This window comes from Telmatherina bonti (genome assembly GCF_933228915.1).
Source record: "Telmatherina bonti genome assembly, chromosome: 23".
In the NCBI taxonomy this organism is placed as follows: domain Eukaryota; kingdom Metazoa; phylum Chordata; class Actinopteri; order Atheriniformes; family Telmatherinidae; genus Telmatherina; species Telmatherina bonti.
The window spans coordinates 16403816-16418662 of NC_136632.1; the positions used below are offsets into that span (position 1 = coordinate 16403816).

At 38.2% G+C, this 14847-nt stretch overlaps 1 protein-coding gene across 1 annotated transcript in view; it reads right to left on the reverse strand.

The window, feature by feature from the left end:
- Window positions 1–13643, reverse strand: part of LOC306773653 (proton myo-inositol cotransporter-like) — a gene marked incomplete at both ends in the record, with an annotated part of 75774 nt that extends 62131 nt beyond the window's left edge. The window contains one exon of the mRNA XM_079263527.1: window positions 13061–13643. Coding sequence (XP_079119653.1) covers window positions 13061–13643 — 583 coding nt within the window. The remainder of the gene's footprint in view (window positions 1–13060) is intronic.
- Between the last annotated feature and the right edge of the window lie 1204 nt (window positions 13644–14847).

The following is a 14847-nucleotide window of genomic DNA, read 5'->3' on the forward strand; positions in this document are numbered from 1 at the left end:
GCTGTGAATTTTGCTTCATGTACCGCTTCACATTCTAGCCAGCGGATATAAACACACCAGCTTGTTTTGAACAAGCACCATGACTGATTCAGCAAAGAAATAAAAGGAAATGAGAAAGAAACGGACAGAGTAAAAAAACAGGACTAGATGTTAAAATAAGTTCACAGTACAGGTGGGATGCAAGATAAATGCTCGACTAACTTTCAGTAGGAGGCGCATCACAGAAAATCTGCAAAATTCTGTGGAGTGTCTAACTTTTTCTGAATTGTTTTTGCATATTCATATTGATTAGGTTTTTATTTTATCCAGTACAGTGTTGTATTGTATAAAAATGTAATCACTGTAATATTAATCTACTTGGAAATAACAGCTTTGGCAAATGTTACTTAATGTGTGAGATATTAACTAACTTTAGTTATGAAATCAAATCAGTTTTAGAATGCAGGAGTTGCAAATATACTTGGACATTACATTGACAAAAAAAAAATATTATAGCATGTTGACTATCTACAATATCAGACTACTTCTTCAAATGAACTGAGGGCTGATTTGACTACAACAGAGGTAAGGATGGCTACAGGAGTGGATGGGAAAACCCAAGAAACCTGAACAAACAGAGCAGCACAGAAACGGTTCGTAATCTGGAAAGTATCCAGTCCCAAACACATGTACACAAACGCTGTATACACACTGATACAGCCAGTCACGTGCACACTTCTGTACAACCATAAACACAGAACAGTCTGTTTGCTTGTGATGTGTCTGACGAGGTGCCATGAGACTGACGCTCTCTACCGCTTGCTCCTGATTGGTTCTATTAATAGTCTGCCACTGCTTTCTATACACCCCCACCTCCCCTCTCTTCCTCTCCCTGCCAACACCCTGCCCTAAACTACCGCCATGACTACGTGGCTACCTGTTGCTATGGAGACCACTTGCTGAGGAACAAGCCGTGCTGTCTCTAATGGTGCACCACACTGTGGTAGCTTTAGGAAGACAAATCAATAACCCAGAGGATTTTTTTTTTTTTTTTTTTTTTTACATTTTCAGAGAAGGAAACACCATCATCAACATTTCAAAGCTCTGTTACAAATCCTTTCAGCTCAGAACATCAAAACATTGAGTCACTCAAGCGAAAGTCAAGGATCAATGCCCTTGTGGTCAAGTTTTTGCACAGCATTCAGTGTGATCAGAGAAAACTCAAAACCATCCGCAAAACACTTCATGGTGCATTGTTACATCCATTTCCTTCTACCGCTTATTGAAAGTAAGTCCTTGAGTGTACAAATATATCCTGAGGATTCAGAGCCAAGTAAGTGTTTATCTTTGTTATGGCTAAAAAGGATTACTGTCTGATGGCGGAAATCCGAGATTCAGATCACTGCTGAAATCTAATCAAATGTTCTTTGGCACAAAGCCATGTCTGCTCAGGCCGACATGCAAAACATCCATCAATGAGATGAAAGATGCTGCTGAAAGTCATATCTTCCAAATGTTAAAATATGATTAAGACAAGACAGATTTTTCATCATGTATACATCAGTGTGAAGTTATAACATGTAATATCCAAGTTAATCAGTCTTAATTGTTTTTGTAAAATAAAAAATAAAAAAGTGTTAATAAATTACACCTGGTTATGCAAAGACATGTAAAAGGCTTATTTATGAAAATGAGCAAAATGTAAGAAAATAGATGATGGTATGCTAAAATAACAGCTTAAATTTGACTTCATTTTTAGATTTTAGCATTTAAAAATTTTCTCACCTCAATTTAACATCTGTGTGTAGATGTTACTCTGTTGTATTTCTTTATTCTTGGATAAAGAAAAAAATAATAGAAATCTGCAAGAACCAAAACGCATTGCAACCATCCAGTCACAGAATTCTACCAATCATTACAACTAAATAAGTCGTCAAATGAAAAATCTACAAAACCAAACGTACAGACAAGATTTCCAGGAGTAAAGCAGTAAGACTGCAAAATGTAAAAAAGAATGGTTATTGCAATTTCCAACATGCACAAGATCAGTATTGATATGTTCAGCTTAGAAGTTCAGCTGCTGTGCGCGTTCCACTACTAACCAGAATGCACTGGTGTAGAAGTGGAGAAATAATTGTGACTACATTTAAGATGAGCACCACATGTTGAAGTATTTGTTTATGAATCACAAAACATAATGTCACTGGAATACTTAATTAAATGATTGCTTTATATTACTGAGTGGCAGCTGATTTATTTATCAGATATGGGCCCAAGTCTAATTATGATTCTGTTGAGTGCCTGACTCTTCCAAAGTGGAAATAAAAAATAAAAAAAAACACTGTTGATTGCTGAGTACTTAATTTAGTCCTCATTCTTTATTTCTCATTTAATTTTATTTTTAAACCATGAAAAATCCCTTAATAATTTACATTCATAATATCTGACTTTGAAGCCACTGCAAAGTGAGGAATGTGAGGAAAAAATGTTTACATTTCCCTCCCGAAGGGAACAGCTGACAAAACAACCTTATGTGTTGCATTTAACAATATGAACAAATGCCCTTTAATGAAAGACTTTTTGGACAGGCTAGTTGTAATTCTATTTGTGTGATATTAGATTTAAAATCCATTAGATATGCACATTTACCCTCTGACATTTACACAGTTTTGAGCAAATTTCAGCAAGCAAAACTGCTACTTTATTAAAAAGTCTTGTGTTTAGGGCATGTGGTGGCGCCTAGTGTCAAAGTTGCAAAGAGCGTCCAGCTGCACACCCAAAGTTCCTTAACTCATTCTGAAAAAGATGGAGATTGTTGGTAGCCTGAATCAGTATTTCACTTTCCTGTTTTGGATTAAAATGTAAACACTGAAATATAACAAGGATAATTCTGAGATATTATTCATCCATTTAAATAAAAATGTATTTAAAGTGAAAAAACAAAAAAAACAAAAAACAAAACTATACTGATTATGTATATCCCCCAACCACTGGTTTTGACTCAGAATCCCCCCATTTATCCACATCCTTGAGTCACGAGCATGTCTCCATCCAAGCTCTGCCGCTGTTACAGACAGCCCATATGCCTGCTGGTGAGACAGTGCAGCTGATGTTGATACATTAAGTGAGTAATGGATCATCTCTATATTTCATCCTGCTGTAGGTGGTGACAGGCAAAATATGTTAGGCCTCATTAAAGCTAAGACATTACCAAATTACCGGACAGTAAAAAGGTTAAATACTGTTCAGCTGCTTTTTCAGTTCATTGAGGATATAAAATTAAGTGTTTCTGGCTTGGAGCAACAGTGCAGTTTCACAAACATTTTATGTTGACAGGGTTACAAGCTGCTGATGAAGCTGCAAAGAAGGACCCAAGTTTTAAGTTGTCTGATGTCTGAAGTAAACAACATTTTTAATCAAGAAATCCTTTTGTTTTCAACTATCTTTTAATGGTGCAATTTGATCGCAGGCAAACGAACAATAACAATCACAAAATTTGGGATCACAACATTATTGTTTACTTAATAATTCATCCCTTTTTCTCTAACTCTAAGTATCCTTTAACCAACAATAATGGCTGTATATTAAAAGAAATCACAGAACTTGAATATCAATGAAAAGTTCTCCATTATTGCACATTGCACAAAAAAATCTTTAAAAACATACATTAAATAAGTGCCTCAAAGCCACACAATAAAGCATCTGTAAGTCTGATAATTCATCATTGTGTCACTAACTAATGAGCAGCAGGTGTCGGCTTTTTAAAAGAGTTTGAGCTTGCTTTTTTTTTTTTTTTTTTTTCTTTTCTTTTTTTTTTTTAATATAATATACAAAACGAGCAGTTTGAATGCTTTCTGCACCAAATTTTAAAAAAAAAAAAAAAAAGTTAATTCTTAAGTTCCCTTCTGAGCTCATTTACTGACATCCAAGCTCTAAACAAAATGAGAAAGAAGAGAGTCGAAGTCAGGGGTGTCAAGCTCCAGTCCTCAAGGGCCACAATTCTGCAGGTTTTCCATGCATCCCTGCTTCAAAACACCTGACTCAAACTAATCAGTCATTGTGCAGAACTTCATTGGCTGTTGGAGCCATCTGATTAAAGCCAGGTGTGTTGGAACAGAAATACATAAAAAAAAAACCCGCAGAACAGTGTCACTTGAGGACCGACTTTGGACACCCCTGCTCTCAGTATTAACCCGGGATCTCAAACCTCTGGTCCACAAAGGAAACTGTACTGCAGGCTTTACATGTTTTTCTGCTTTTAAACTGCAAAGACCTTGACAACAAGTTGTTGGATCAATTTAATTAGAATCAGGTGTGCTTAAGCAGAAAAGAACAGAAAAACAGGACAGTGCCCCCTTTGAGATCCCTGCTGTGTGTGTGCCAATGTCTTTTGGGCTTTTTCATTTTCTAAGAAAAGTGATCCATTAGGTATTACATACTATACATTAAGCTGAGTCTCAGTAAGTGCAAGTATGTGGCTACTTCCTGTCTTTTACATGCTTGGAATTCTTGAACATTTGAAGAAATATAAATGTTGCAAACGTTTCTTAGTTAACTGGACACAGTCAGGCTAACTGTGCTCATAGAATAGTGAATAAGTTCATTTTTCTCTGCTGGCATACTGCATGCTGCACAATTGGTACAAATTCGAAGACAACATTTTTAACTTTCTTTTTGTAATTCTATCTTTTCTTTAAAAAAAAGGACCAGTTCCACAGTTTCAGCTTAACAAAAAGTCAAGCAAAACTCTGTAAGTAATCTATTCTATATCAAGAAGAAACTCTGCTGCTTTAGGATAGTTTTGATTCAAGCAACACAAACATACCATGTAGATCAATATCACAAAATGTTATTCTTTTCCATTTTCCCAGTGAGACCAGGACTCCACAGAAAACAAGCAATTTAACTGTTTTTCTGCCATTTTCTCTTCACTGAACATAAATCCCTTTGAGAAAGAGTTCTGCTTCCTTTCTTGTTAATGAGCTCTCATTTTCAGCACCATGGACAGCTCCCAGCACTCACACGCGCAACCTAAAGCCGTCGTCTGGTCGGGCTTAGCCTCAAAGCTGCACAACACACTTAAACAAAGTATGTGTCGTGGTCTTGTGAGGGCAGCCTCGAGACACAAAGTACAAAGCTCAGGATTGACTCACTTGATCAGAGAGCGAGGGCGATACTTCACAAGGCTCTCCATCACTCTGATCTATTCAAGAGACAGACTGGGCAGTTTTGTGGGGAGGAGAGGAGAAAACTGCTCCTGGAGATGCCGTTATTAGCTTGTCAAAATGGCTGAGCAGTGTTAGATTTAGTAAAAGTGGAAGAGGTGGTGCTCCTTCTCAATTGAATTTAGCAAACTAATCCTAATTTGACAGAGGATTTTACCAGGCATAGAATGGACAAATGTGACTCCAGTTTTGAATACTCATTGTGCACAACTTTATAGTAATAACATGTGCATGAGCAATGGTTTTATTCGGTCTAGTTTCTGCATAGTTAGAACGGAAATTGTAACTTAATTATACAATCCAACCAAGTAATTAAAAAGCGTCCAGGTAATGAAATACTATGGCAGTGTAATCAACGGCAGTATTTTTATTCTGACCCATTCAGGGTTTCCAAGGATAAAACAATTCAGCATTTGCAACCGCTGGATAATTTGGCTAGACAACATAATTATACACTCACTGTGAGGATGACGGTGTGTCCTTTTGTTGTGCATGTTTTTGTCTATATGGGTGGGAACGGATAATGATTAAGGCTGCAAGCTTCTGAAGCAACCATTTAAACCCTCTGAACTGAGGGCATGCAGTGTGCACAATACAGAGACTGATAAGATCTGCAGAATAGTAACAGATGGAAAATCATCAGAAGGTACCAGTAATATATTTCCATGAAATTAAATTACATGTAATGTAAATTACACAGCTGTATCTGAAAATTAGCCAGAAAAAAAACAAAAAACAAAAACCATTGTAGTAATTACGCCTATCTAATTTGGTATGCCTGTTCAATTGCTTGTCCACACAAATAGTGAATCAGTCAATCAGATGGCACCAACCCCATGCACCTAGATATGAAGATGACTTGCTTAAGTTCAAACTGAGAATGAGAATGAGGAAGAAAGGGGATTTAAGTGACTTTGAATGTGTGTTGGTGCCAGATGGGCTCATCTATGTATTCCAGACACTGCCAATCTACTGGGATTTAACCCACAACCATCTCTAGGATTTACAGAGAATGGTCTGAAAAAGAAAAAAAAAACTTTTCAGTGAGCTGCAGTATCCCTGATAATGTCTGACATTAGAAGAGAACAGGCAGACTGGTTAGAGATGAAGACAACAGTAACTCAAATAATCATAGTTACATGGACAGTATGCAAATATCATCTCAGAACATGCAACATGATGAAGGTGATGGGCTACAGCAGCAGAATACCACACAGGGTACCATTCCTGTCTGATAGGAGGAGAAAACTGAGGCTGCAGTTAAAGCAGACTCAAACATGGACAATGAAAGATGAGAAAAATGTTGCCTGGTTTGATGAGTCGATTATAGATGAGACATTCAGTGGTAGGACCAGAATTTGGTGGAGACAGGATGACATCTTGTCTTGAATCAACAGTTGAATTGTTGGTGGTGATGCCATTTAAACGCCACACCCTCCCTGAGTAGGGAAGTGTACCACCAGTAACGAAGCTCAAATCATCTCAGACTGGTTTCTTGAACTGTATTCTGAGTTTACTGACGACCTCCAGTCACCAGACCTCAATCCAATAGATCTCCTGTGTGATGTGGTGGGACCAGAGGATTGGATTATGGATGTGCAGCAAAGAAATCTGCAGCAACTGTTTAACACCGTCACGTCAATCTGGACCAAAATTTCTCAGAAATAGTTTCAACATCTTGTTAAATCTATGCCAGCAAGAATTAAGGCAAAAAAAAAGGGGGGGGGGGGGACTAAACTGTTACCTGGTACAACCTGAAATAATATTTTCCTTTTTTAAAAATAGAAAAACACATTTCCTACAATGTAAAAGTCATAATGTAATATAAATCCTCAGGTGTGTATGTGCTGAGTAAAGCGGCTGCACCAGCTGAGAAACCCATGGACTTACACACAGACAGTCTGCCATAACCCCCCTCCACCACCCCCTGCCCAGTCACTTTAACAAGCCCAGAAGAACAGTCACCCTCTGCCCATCTCTTCTGGTTTGTCTGCACCCTATTTTAAGGTCCTATAACACTTTCAATTTTTAACTCATGCCTCCCAGTTTTCAATTATATCACTAATTTACTGTATTATTTGCTCTTTAATTTTATTCGAAGGGAATATTTGTTTTATTTTGTGGTGCACAGTGGCTCAGTGTGAGCACCCTCAATTTTGTTGTGCCTCCACAGTGCAATGACAGTAAAGGCTATCTTATCTTATCAAGGCTACTTTAGTGGTGCTCCAAGGCTGAAATCTTCAGCAGTAAATCTCTGAACAGCAGTTCACATTGAAATGTTGGACATGCACTTTGACATACCAAGGAGCTTTCAAAATAAATTCAGTTTTTTTTTTAAAAACCTGAAATATCAGGAAACTAAATGAAAAATACTCAGGGCTGTGACGATATGCTTTTGTCCCAATTCAATTCAATTTTGATTTTTTTTTTGGGTGCCGATTCAATTTGAATTGCAATTCTCACTATTCTTCAAAATTGCTGATTTTTGTAGATTAAAAATAAAAAAATATATATAAAACTTTTTTTTTTTTTTTGCTCATAATTTCTTGATTTCAATCAGGAAAAAAACAACACAGTAACCAGATCATCATTCTGCCGCCATAATGCCCAAGAAGACAAGTAAAAAGATCAATAAAATCAATAAAAAAATTACAAAAATTTTAAGATGGATTAGTTTTATATATTTGAAAAAATAATTGATTTTTAACATTAAAAAAAAAAAATCGATTTTAAAATTGTGAAGCAAAAAAAACCCCGATTTTCGATTTTTCGATTTGATTTTCCCACCCCTACTAATAATCCCAGAAAGATATCTTCAGTTCAGTTGCTACACTTTAGCTCGACAAGACACAAAAAAATAAACATAATACAATCAGACTCCATAACTTCATGTCACCTGTATGACAACTGAAAACATCCTGTTAGCTATGGAAGCCAGAAGCCCAGAGAAAACCTGTCATTTTTGCAGTCCCGTGTTTCTCACCAGCAACAGGTTTACACTATAAATGAGATTTCTTCTCCATAACACACTGAAACAGGCAGTTGTGTCATGGCATTTACATCAAATATTGTTGTATGAGCTGCCATTTTCCAAATTACAGTCAAATGAAAATAAAATATGATGCCATGTAAGTTTCTACAATAATATAACCAAACCTCTGTCTGACAGTGGCAGAGGAGAGGACCCAAATGCAGGCCAGAGGAATGCAGGAGGCAGGTGGGATGCAGCAAATTGTTTTAATCCAATAGAAGGACAAGAGAGCAGACAATGAACTGGCAAAGGGGGACTGAAACAAAGTGGTATATGTACAGAGAGGACAACAAAACAAAGGTGGAGTGAATGAACTAAATGAAACCAGGTGAGCTCACAAACAGGAAATGGGATGCTGACCAGAATACAACAGGGTGGATAACTACAAAGTAAAACAGGACACCAGAACTAAACATGGCAGTACTCCATATGAAGAACAATGACAACTTGTATGTTTTTTAAAGGTTTAATGCCATCCATCCATTTATTTTCTTGCTGCTCATCAAAGGTCAGCTTACAGAGACACCTGCCTATGCAGGGAAATCCAAAATTCCCTCTCCCAAAAATCTAAAGCATTTTTGCAAAAATCGACTAAATATTTACATTCAGTAAGGCACTCATTAAAATATACAATATTTAAAATATATGTACACTTATAGTCAAAAGTTTGGGCACACTTTTGTTATTGGATTTAATGGGAAAGTGTCTCCAAACCTTGGACTGTGTTGGTACTGTATTTGATTAAATAGTATCTTTAGACCCACTAAAGGGGTTTGGGGTCAGTGTGGACTAGATATACCTCTAGTTTAACTCATGCACATGTCTAGTACTTGTGTTCAGCTAGAGGTTCTGTCATATTACCTGCATTAAGGTCAGAGAATCATTCTTGTCAATCGTCTCACACAATGAGAGTGACTTTTTGTTCTTCTTCCAGTACTTTTACTGCAGTAATATAACTTCACTTTGGAGATTTATAAAATATTTCTAAGTTAGACTGATCTGAATGAACCAGATCAGAATGGACTTTTCCTCTCATACCCTCAGAGACATGTTCCTACCAATTAATTACAGAAATAGCCCAGTCAATCAAAAAAGTCTTATCAATCCCAACTGTCTGGTTCAATACAGTCTGTCTACTAAGACAGGCAACAGCCCATACCACACAGCAATTCCTAATCTTTGGCAAAGGTCAGCTTGACAATAACCAGTCTGAACCAGAGATACCACTGGCTTGTGCGTAGAAAACAAGAGGGAAGCAGGGCATGGCTTTCTGTGGCCTTTCCTGATTTGACAAACAGCTTGGGTGACCTTTTTGCTGACTTCAGTTCAAAAATACTAAGCAATTGGCTGTCCTGGACACCAGTACTCATGTTCATGTACAGGTGACAGGCTTGGGCTGGAGTAAATGAAGGCAATGAGAAATGTCCTTTATTAGAGTCTCAAATGGCTAATTGTGGTACTAGAATGTATCTATCAGAGCCTGGCTTATGCATGCTTGGTTTAATGAATATAACTGCATGGGATAATGTTGTAATGGCAGAAGGGGGGGTGGGGGGGGGGGGGGGGGGGGGGGTAATACAACAGCTAAAATGACCCAGGTACTTAGTTTCTTCCCTGTATTAGTAGTCAGAGCTTGTTGTGCAAATAAAAGTGTGCAGCTACCACTGTTGGCATTGTTCATTGCATAAGTCTTCATTTGCAAAACAGCAATATAATTCCCTCACCGACTGGTTTTATGTGGTCCTCATCTTCCTGTCTGCACGTCTTTATGTGTACAAGAGTATTGGGTTGTCAGTGCATTTTTTTTATTTCAAAATTCTCCACACATTCTGTATTTGGCACAGGTCAGGACTGCGGGAAGGTCAGTCCAGTTCTTGTATCCTCTTCTTCCACAGCCACAAATTTGTAGTGTGTGTCGAGAAATGGTTTTGGATTATATGTTGAACAATGCATAGATGTCTGTGAAAAAGATGTCTTGAAGGCAAATTATGTATATTCTCAAATGAAATAAAGCTCACCAATTAAAACAGGTAATAGCTTGTGCTTATAATGAGCTTATGTTTGTAAAAGTTAAAGCAAATATATGAATCAATTACATCTTTTTAGTTTTTCTCCTAACTGAAAATGCTTTTAATTTCAGTTTACTTCTTGAAAAACATCACCCCAAGTTGAGCTCTATTCAGTCAAATCGAGAAACCCAATGATCACAGTTAGAGCTGTGTGAGGTCTACAGAAGAAACAACAAAATAAAATCTTTCTCTTCAGTCAACTCACTGCCACGTCGGATCAGAGAAAAGACAAGCTGAGCTGCAAGTCTGCTTCAGGCTGCCCTCAGCAATGGGAACATAGTCAGTCAAACTGATGTCAATCATCAACTGTGCATTTTCAGGGATCATATAACACTACTGGGGAAAAAATGCAGCTCCTCACCAGTCAGATCAACCAAGAAGAAGAATAAAGTTGTCTATCCTGTTCACACGGTCTTCATAAAGTGCTGCAACCGTCACGGGGAGACACAGCTGACTCATGACTGCAGGAACATTAAGTAAATGTTTAAATGGAAGTCTTAATGAAGTCACTTATTAAAGCCCTCTCTACCATGTGAATACCCAGGCTTTAGTCCTTAGAAAGGTTCCCAGGTTGGACAAATTTGTATTATTAATGCATCAGAACTTCTTTGTAATTTACAGCTTCCATTCAAAATGACTCTTTCATTTAATTTTAATCAAAGTGGCGGCAATGTGCCCTAATCAGCTGATTTGTTTCCAGGCCAAATGCCAGGCTTGTTTGAGTAAAATTTCTTGTAGCTGGTTAAACAGAATGTGCAAATACAAGTTTGGAGAATTATAGTGAAACAAATACAAGAGAACAGAGAGGCAGCTGAATATATTAGGGCTCATATTAAGTCTGTCACACACTCTGTCTACTGCTGACTTGTTTCATAAAAAATCTCAGGCAGACTTGGAACTGAAACAAGATCTCTAATCACTCAAAACATGATAAATAAGCTTAATTTTTCTAAATCTCAGACATCTTAATTCATGTACTTTTTATAATCTCTTAACCCTTCAGTATTTGTGCAAAGAATTTCTTCCATTTCTTAGGAAAAAGACAATAATGACTGACATCTGCTAAATCAAGCAGTTGAGCAATGCAATAATTTATCTAATTCATCTAAGTCTGACCACGAGAAGAAACAGTTTGCATGAAAAACCAACAAGACTGCTTACTATTCTCACAGAGAAAATGGTAAAGTAAGTCTGTTTTAATAGTCAGTTTTATGCAGATGGTGGAACACAGGATAAACAGCTGATATAAAGTAAAGGAAGGATCACTGTATTCTGACTTAAAGCAGTGTTTTGGTTTTGCTCCTCTGCTACAGAGAGCAAAAAAGATTGAAAAAAACACACACAAAGAAAGGAAGATTTAGAGAGAAAATTTGCATAGTTGCAGGGACGTAAAGATGAGGCAGCCAATTACATAAATGCAATTCTGATATAACAGGTGTCTCAGGTCATTTACAGATTTAACCTGATTTTCTTTTATATCGTCAGTATCATGCCGAATGAGCTCTCCTCCATCACCCAATTTTACCAAACCATACATAATCATACGATATACGGTATTCTGATAATAACTGTTATCTTAGTGGGAATGATGTTGATGACAACAAGGAAGCGGCCATGCTGAGTAATCACAAGCTCCTATAAACAACAAACATCACAGAAAGGAGAGCAGGGACAACAACAAACCAAGCTGCAAAGAGCTTTAATATCTGAAACTTTAAAAAGGTAAATAAAGTTGTGGTGTGTCACATTTATCAGTGATTTACTGATAAAGCCACAAACAGCTACACAGAAATAAGAGTTGTTGAGTTTTTGCTACGAGTCATTTATATCAAACAACATGATGCACTACAGTACACCGGTAGATCAGAAAGGTCAAAGAGGCCCATCACATTGCTAACAGATGGCGAGGAAATGGTTTTTTACTTGGTTGTAATTTGTAGTTTTGTCATTAGGTATCACTAAATCTCACAAACTAAACTTGTGACATCTTTCAAATCTTATTTGAACTTTTGAAACTGTTTCAGTAGCATGAAGGGGCAAAGCATGTCAATGTCCAACATTTAACTGCAAAGAAGTCCTCATTTGGAGGAGGGTCAAAACACTTCATGTGAAACTGTTGGGGGTTTTTTTTGTTTAGTTTTCTTTTCATTTCTTTCTTTATCACAGGTCAGATTGGGACATCAGAAATTGTTAGCTGAAGCAAAATAACCACTGTTGTTTTATGCTGATAAATACATTTCCACTACTCTCAAAGGCCAGATGTTTGCAGATGGATCATCCAGTGTTAAAAGGTGGTGCAAACAGAGAGCTGAACACAACTATAAACCCCTCCCTTTTGCTGTTTTAGTAGTCTGTTGGGGTTGAAGCAGATCTGACAAAGCACTGAGGATAACCATGCTGCTTCTGGCAGTCAGAAAAATATCTCACTTTTGTTTAGCCTATAATGTTTTTTTTTCTCTCTCTCCTCTGTTAAGTGAAAGTCCACAGGATTTTGAGCTCGATTTTACACTCCTGTTAAAAAAAATCTCTCCCAAACATAAACAGGTGTTAGATGGGTGAGGCAGGCTAACTAGATTTTAGTCTGAACCTCTTTTTATTTACTTTTTGTTAATTTTGTGAACGTGTGAAGGCGTTTATTCTAGTTTATTTCACAAAAACAAAGTGCAAATCTGGAATAATGCTTCCAGACTTCTAAGGGAAAAAATGTATTTTTTAAATAATAAAAAAGGTAAACAAACTACTTGGACATGACTTACCGAGTCCCACTCCAACGATGAGCCTCCCGGCCAGGAGCGCCTCTTTGCCCGGTGCGGTGCTCAGGACGATCCCCCCGACGGTAAAGAAGAAGCTGGCCACCAGAATGCACACTCTCCGCCCTAAGAGCCCGTTCAGGAAGCCGCCCAGCAGGGCAGAGAGGGCAGCCGCGGCCACAGTACTTGATATGAGCACTTCTTGCCACAGGGCGCTGAGCTCCAGCTCCCTCTTCAGCATGAGCATCGCCCCGGAGATCACCCCGGTGTCGTAGCCGTACAAAAAGCCTCCCAGTGCGGAGAAGACAGCCAAAACGTAGACGAACCCGGGCGTGACATCTTGCTGGAACTGCTTGCGGGCAGCCCTCTCCAGGTCCCCGGTGGTGGAGGAGGAAGCGGAAGCCGCTGCTCCTGCTGCTGGTGGTGGGGCTGAAGCTCCAGCGGAGGCGCCCTGGCTGCTGATACTGGCGCTGGACGGAGCTTTAATGAGGCTCCGCTCACCTCCGTCGTTGAATTTCTTCCACCGCTCGCCCATCAGGTTGCTCATACTACGGAGGGTGTAGTCATGGTCGACCTGCTTTCGCGACATATGGGAAATCCAACACAGAAAGGGGCGGCTAAGTTGTGGATACTTGATGCTTCTACGAAGATAAAATAAGGAAGAAGAAAAAAACACACACTCAACCACGACACTAAATCGCGACCCTTCAACCTGGAGGGAAAGCCACGTGGTACTACAAATCTTTTAAATGTTGCACTGGCTGCTGAATAAAGTTGTTTTCCAGCCTTGTGTCTGTCAGCGCATCACATCCCTGTGGTCCTGATGCGAGAGTTGAGGTTGAGTGGGAAGGAAAGGTAGTGTAGTGGTCGACTTCGTCACCACCAGCGTCGGCATGACGCAAAGAAACATTGTTTTGGATGCGTAGTGTAAAGCCAGTGGGTCATTTCTGCTGAGGATTTAGGTTGCTGCCCTACAGCTAAATCTTTTAAAATGTATACAGAAAATAATGCAGATGTGTGAGTTCATAAAAGAGAAGAGGCAGTTGAAATAAAATCATCCCTAAAATGTGGGACAGTCAGGGTGAGCTTTTCTTTGTTTCTTACCATTAGATCTAGATGACTTAAAGTCATAAATCGATCACATTGATGAACATGAAGGCAGCTACAGGCTACAGCTCATTTACCTCTGACAACAGGCTTCCTTTTGGAACACTGGAAAAGTGCTTCCCCCTACAGGACTGACTCGGTATTACAAGTCAATGTTTAAAACAAGTCCTCAAACACACATGCGTCATGGTACCAAACAGCTTAACTAGAAATCCACTTTTCTTGGGTATTTCCTTAAATATTTTCAAGGCCAGCTGGTTTATCTAAACACAGGAGGGGGAGTATCTTCAAATGAGCAAGCAAATGGGGGCTACTGGTAGTAATGTAACAAGGCATTTGTAGTAAGGCTATAACACTACCTTTTAATCAAATTTAAAATTCTGGCCAGAAATATTCATCCTGTTGTGTTTGTAGTTCAATATTTGATCAGTTCATGCATATATAAGTCGATCCTTAAGACATTTAGATCCACAAAACAATAATTGATTGAGTCTGAGTTTTGTACTTTTGTTGAGCCACATCCATTTCTCTCTCTCTCTTTTTTTTTTTTTTTTTACATTATTTTTCCCAAGAAACCAGACATAGCTGCTTGCTACAGCTATGTTACAGCTATTTCAGACTATCTGGTAAAAAAAAAAAAAAAAGTGAATGCAATAAATGCAATAAAAATTAAACAAGTATCACAC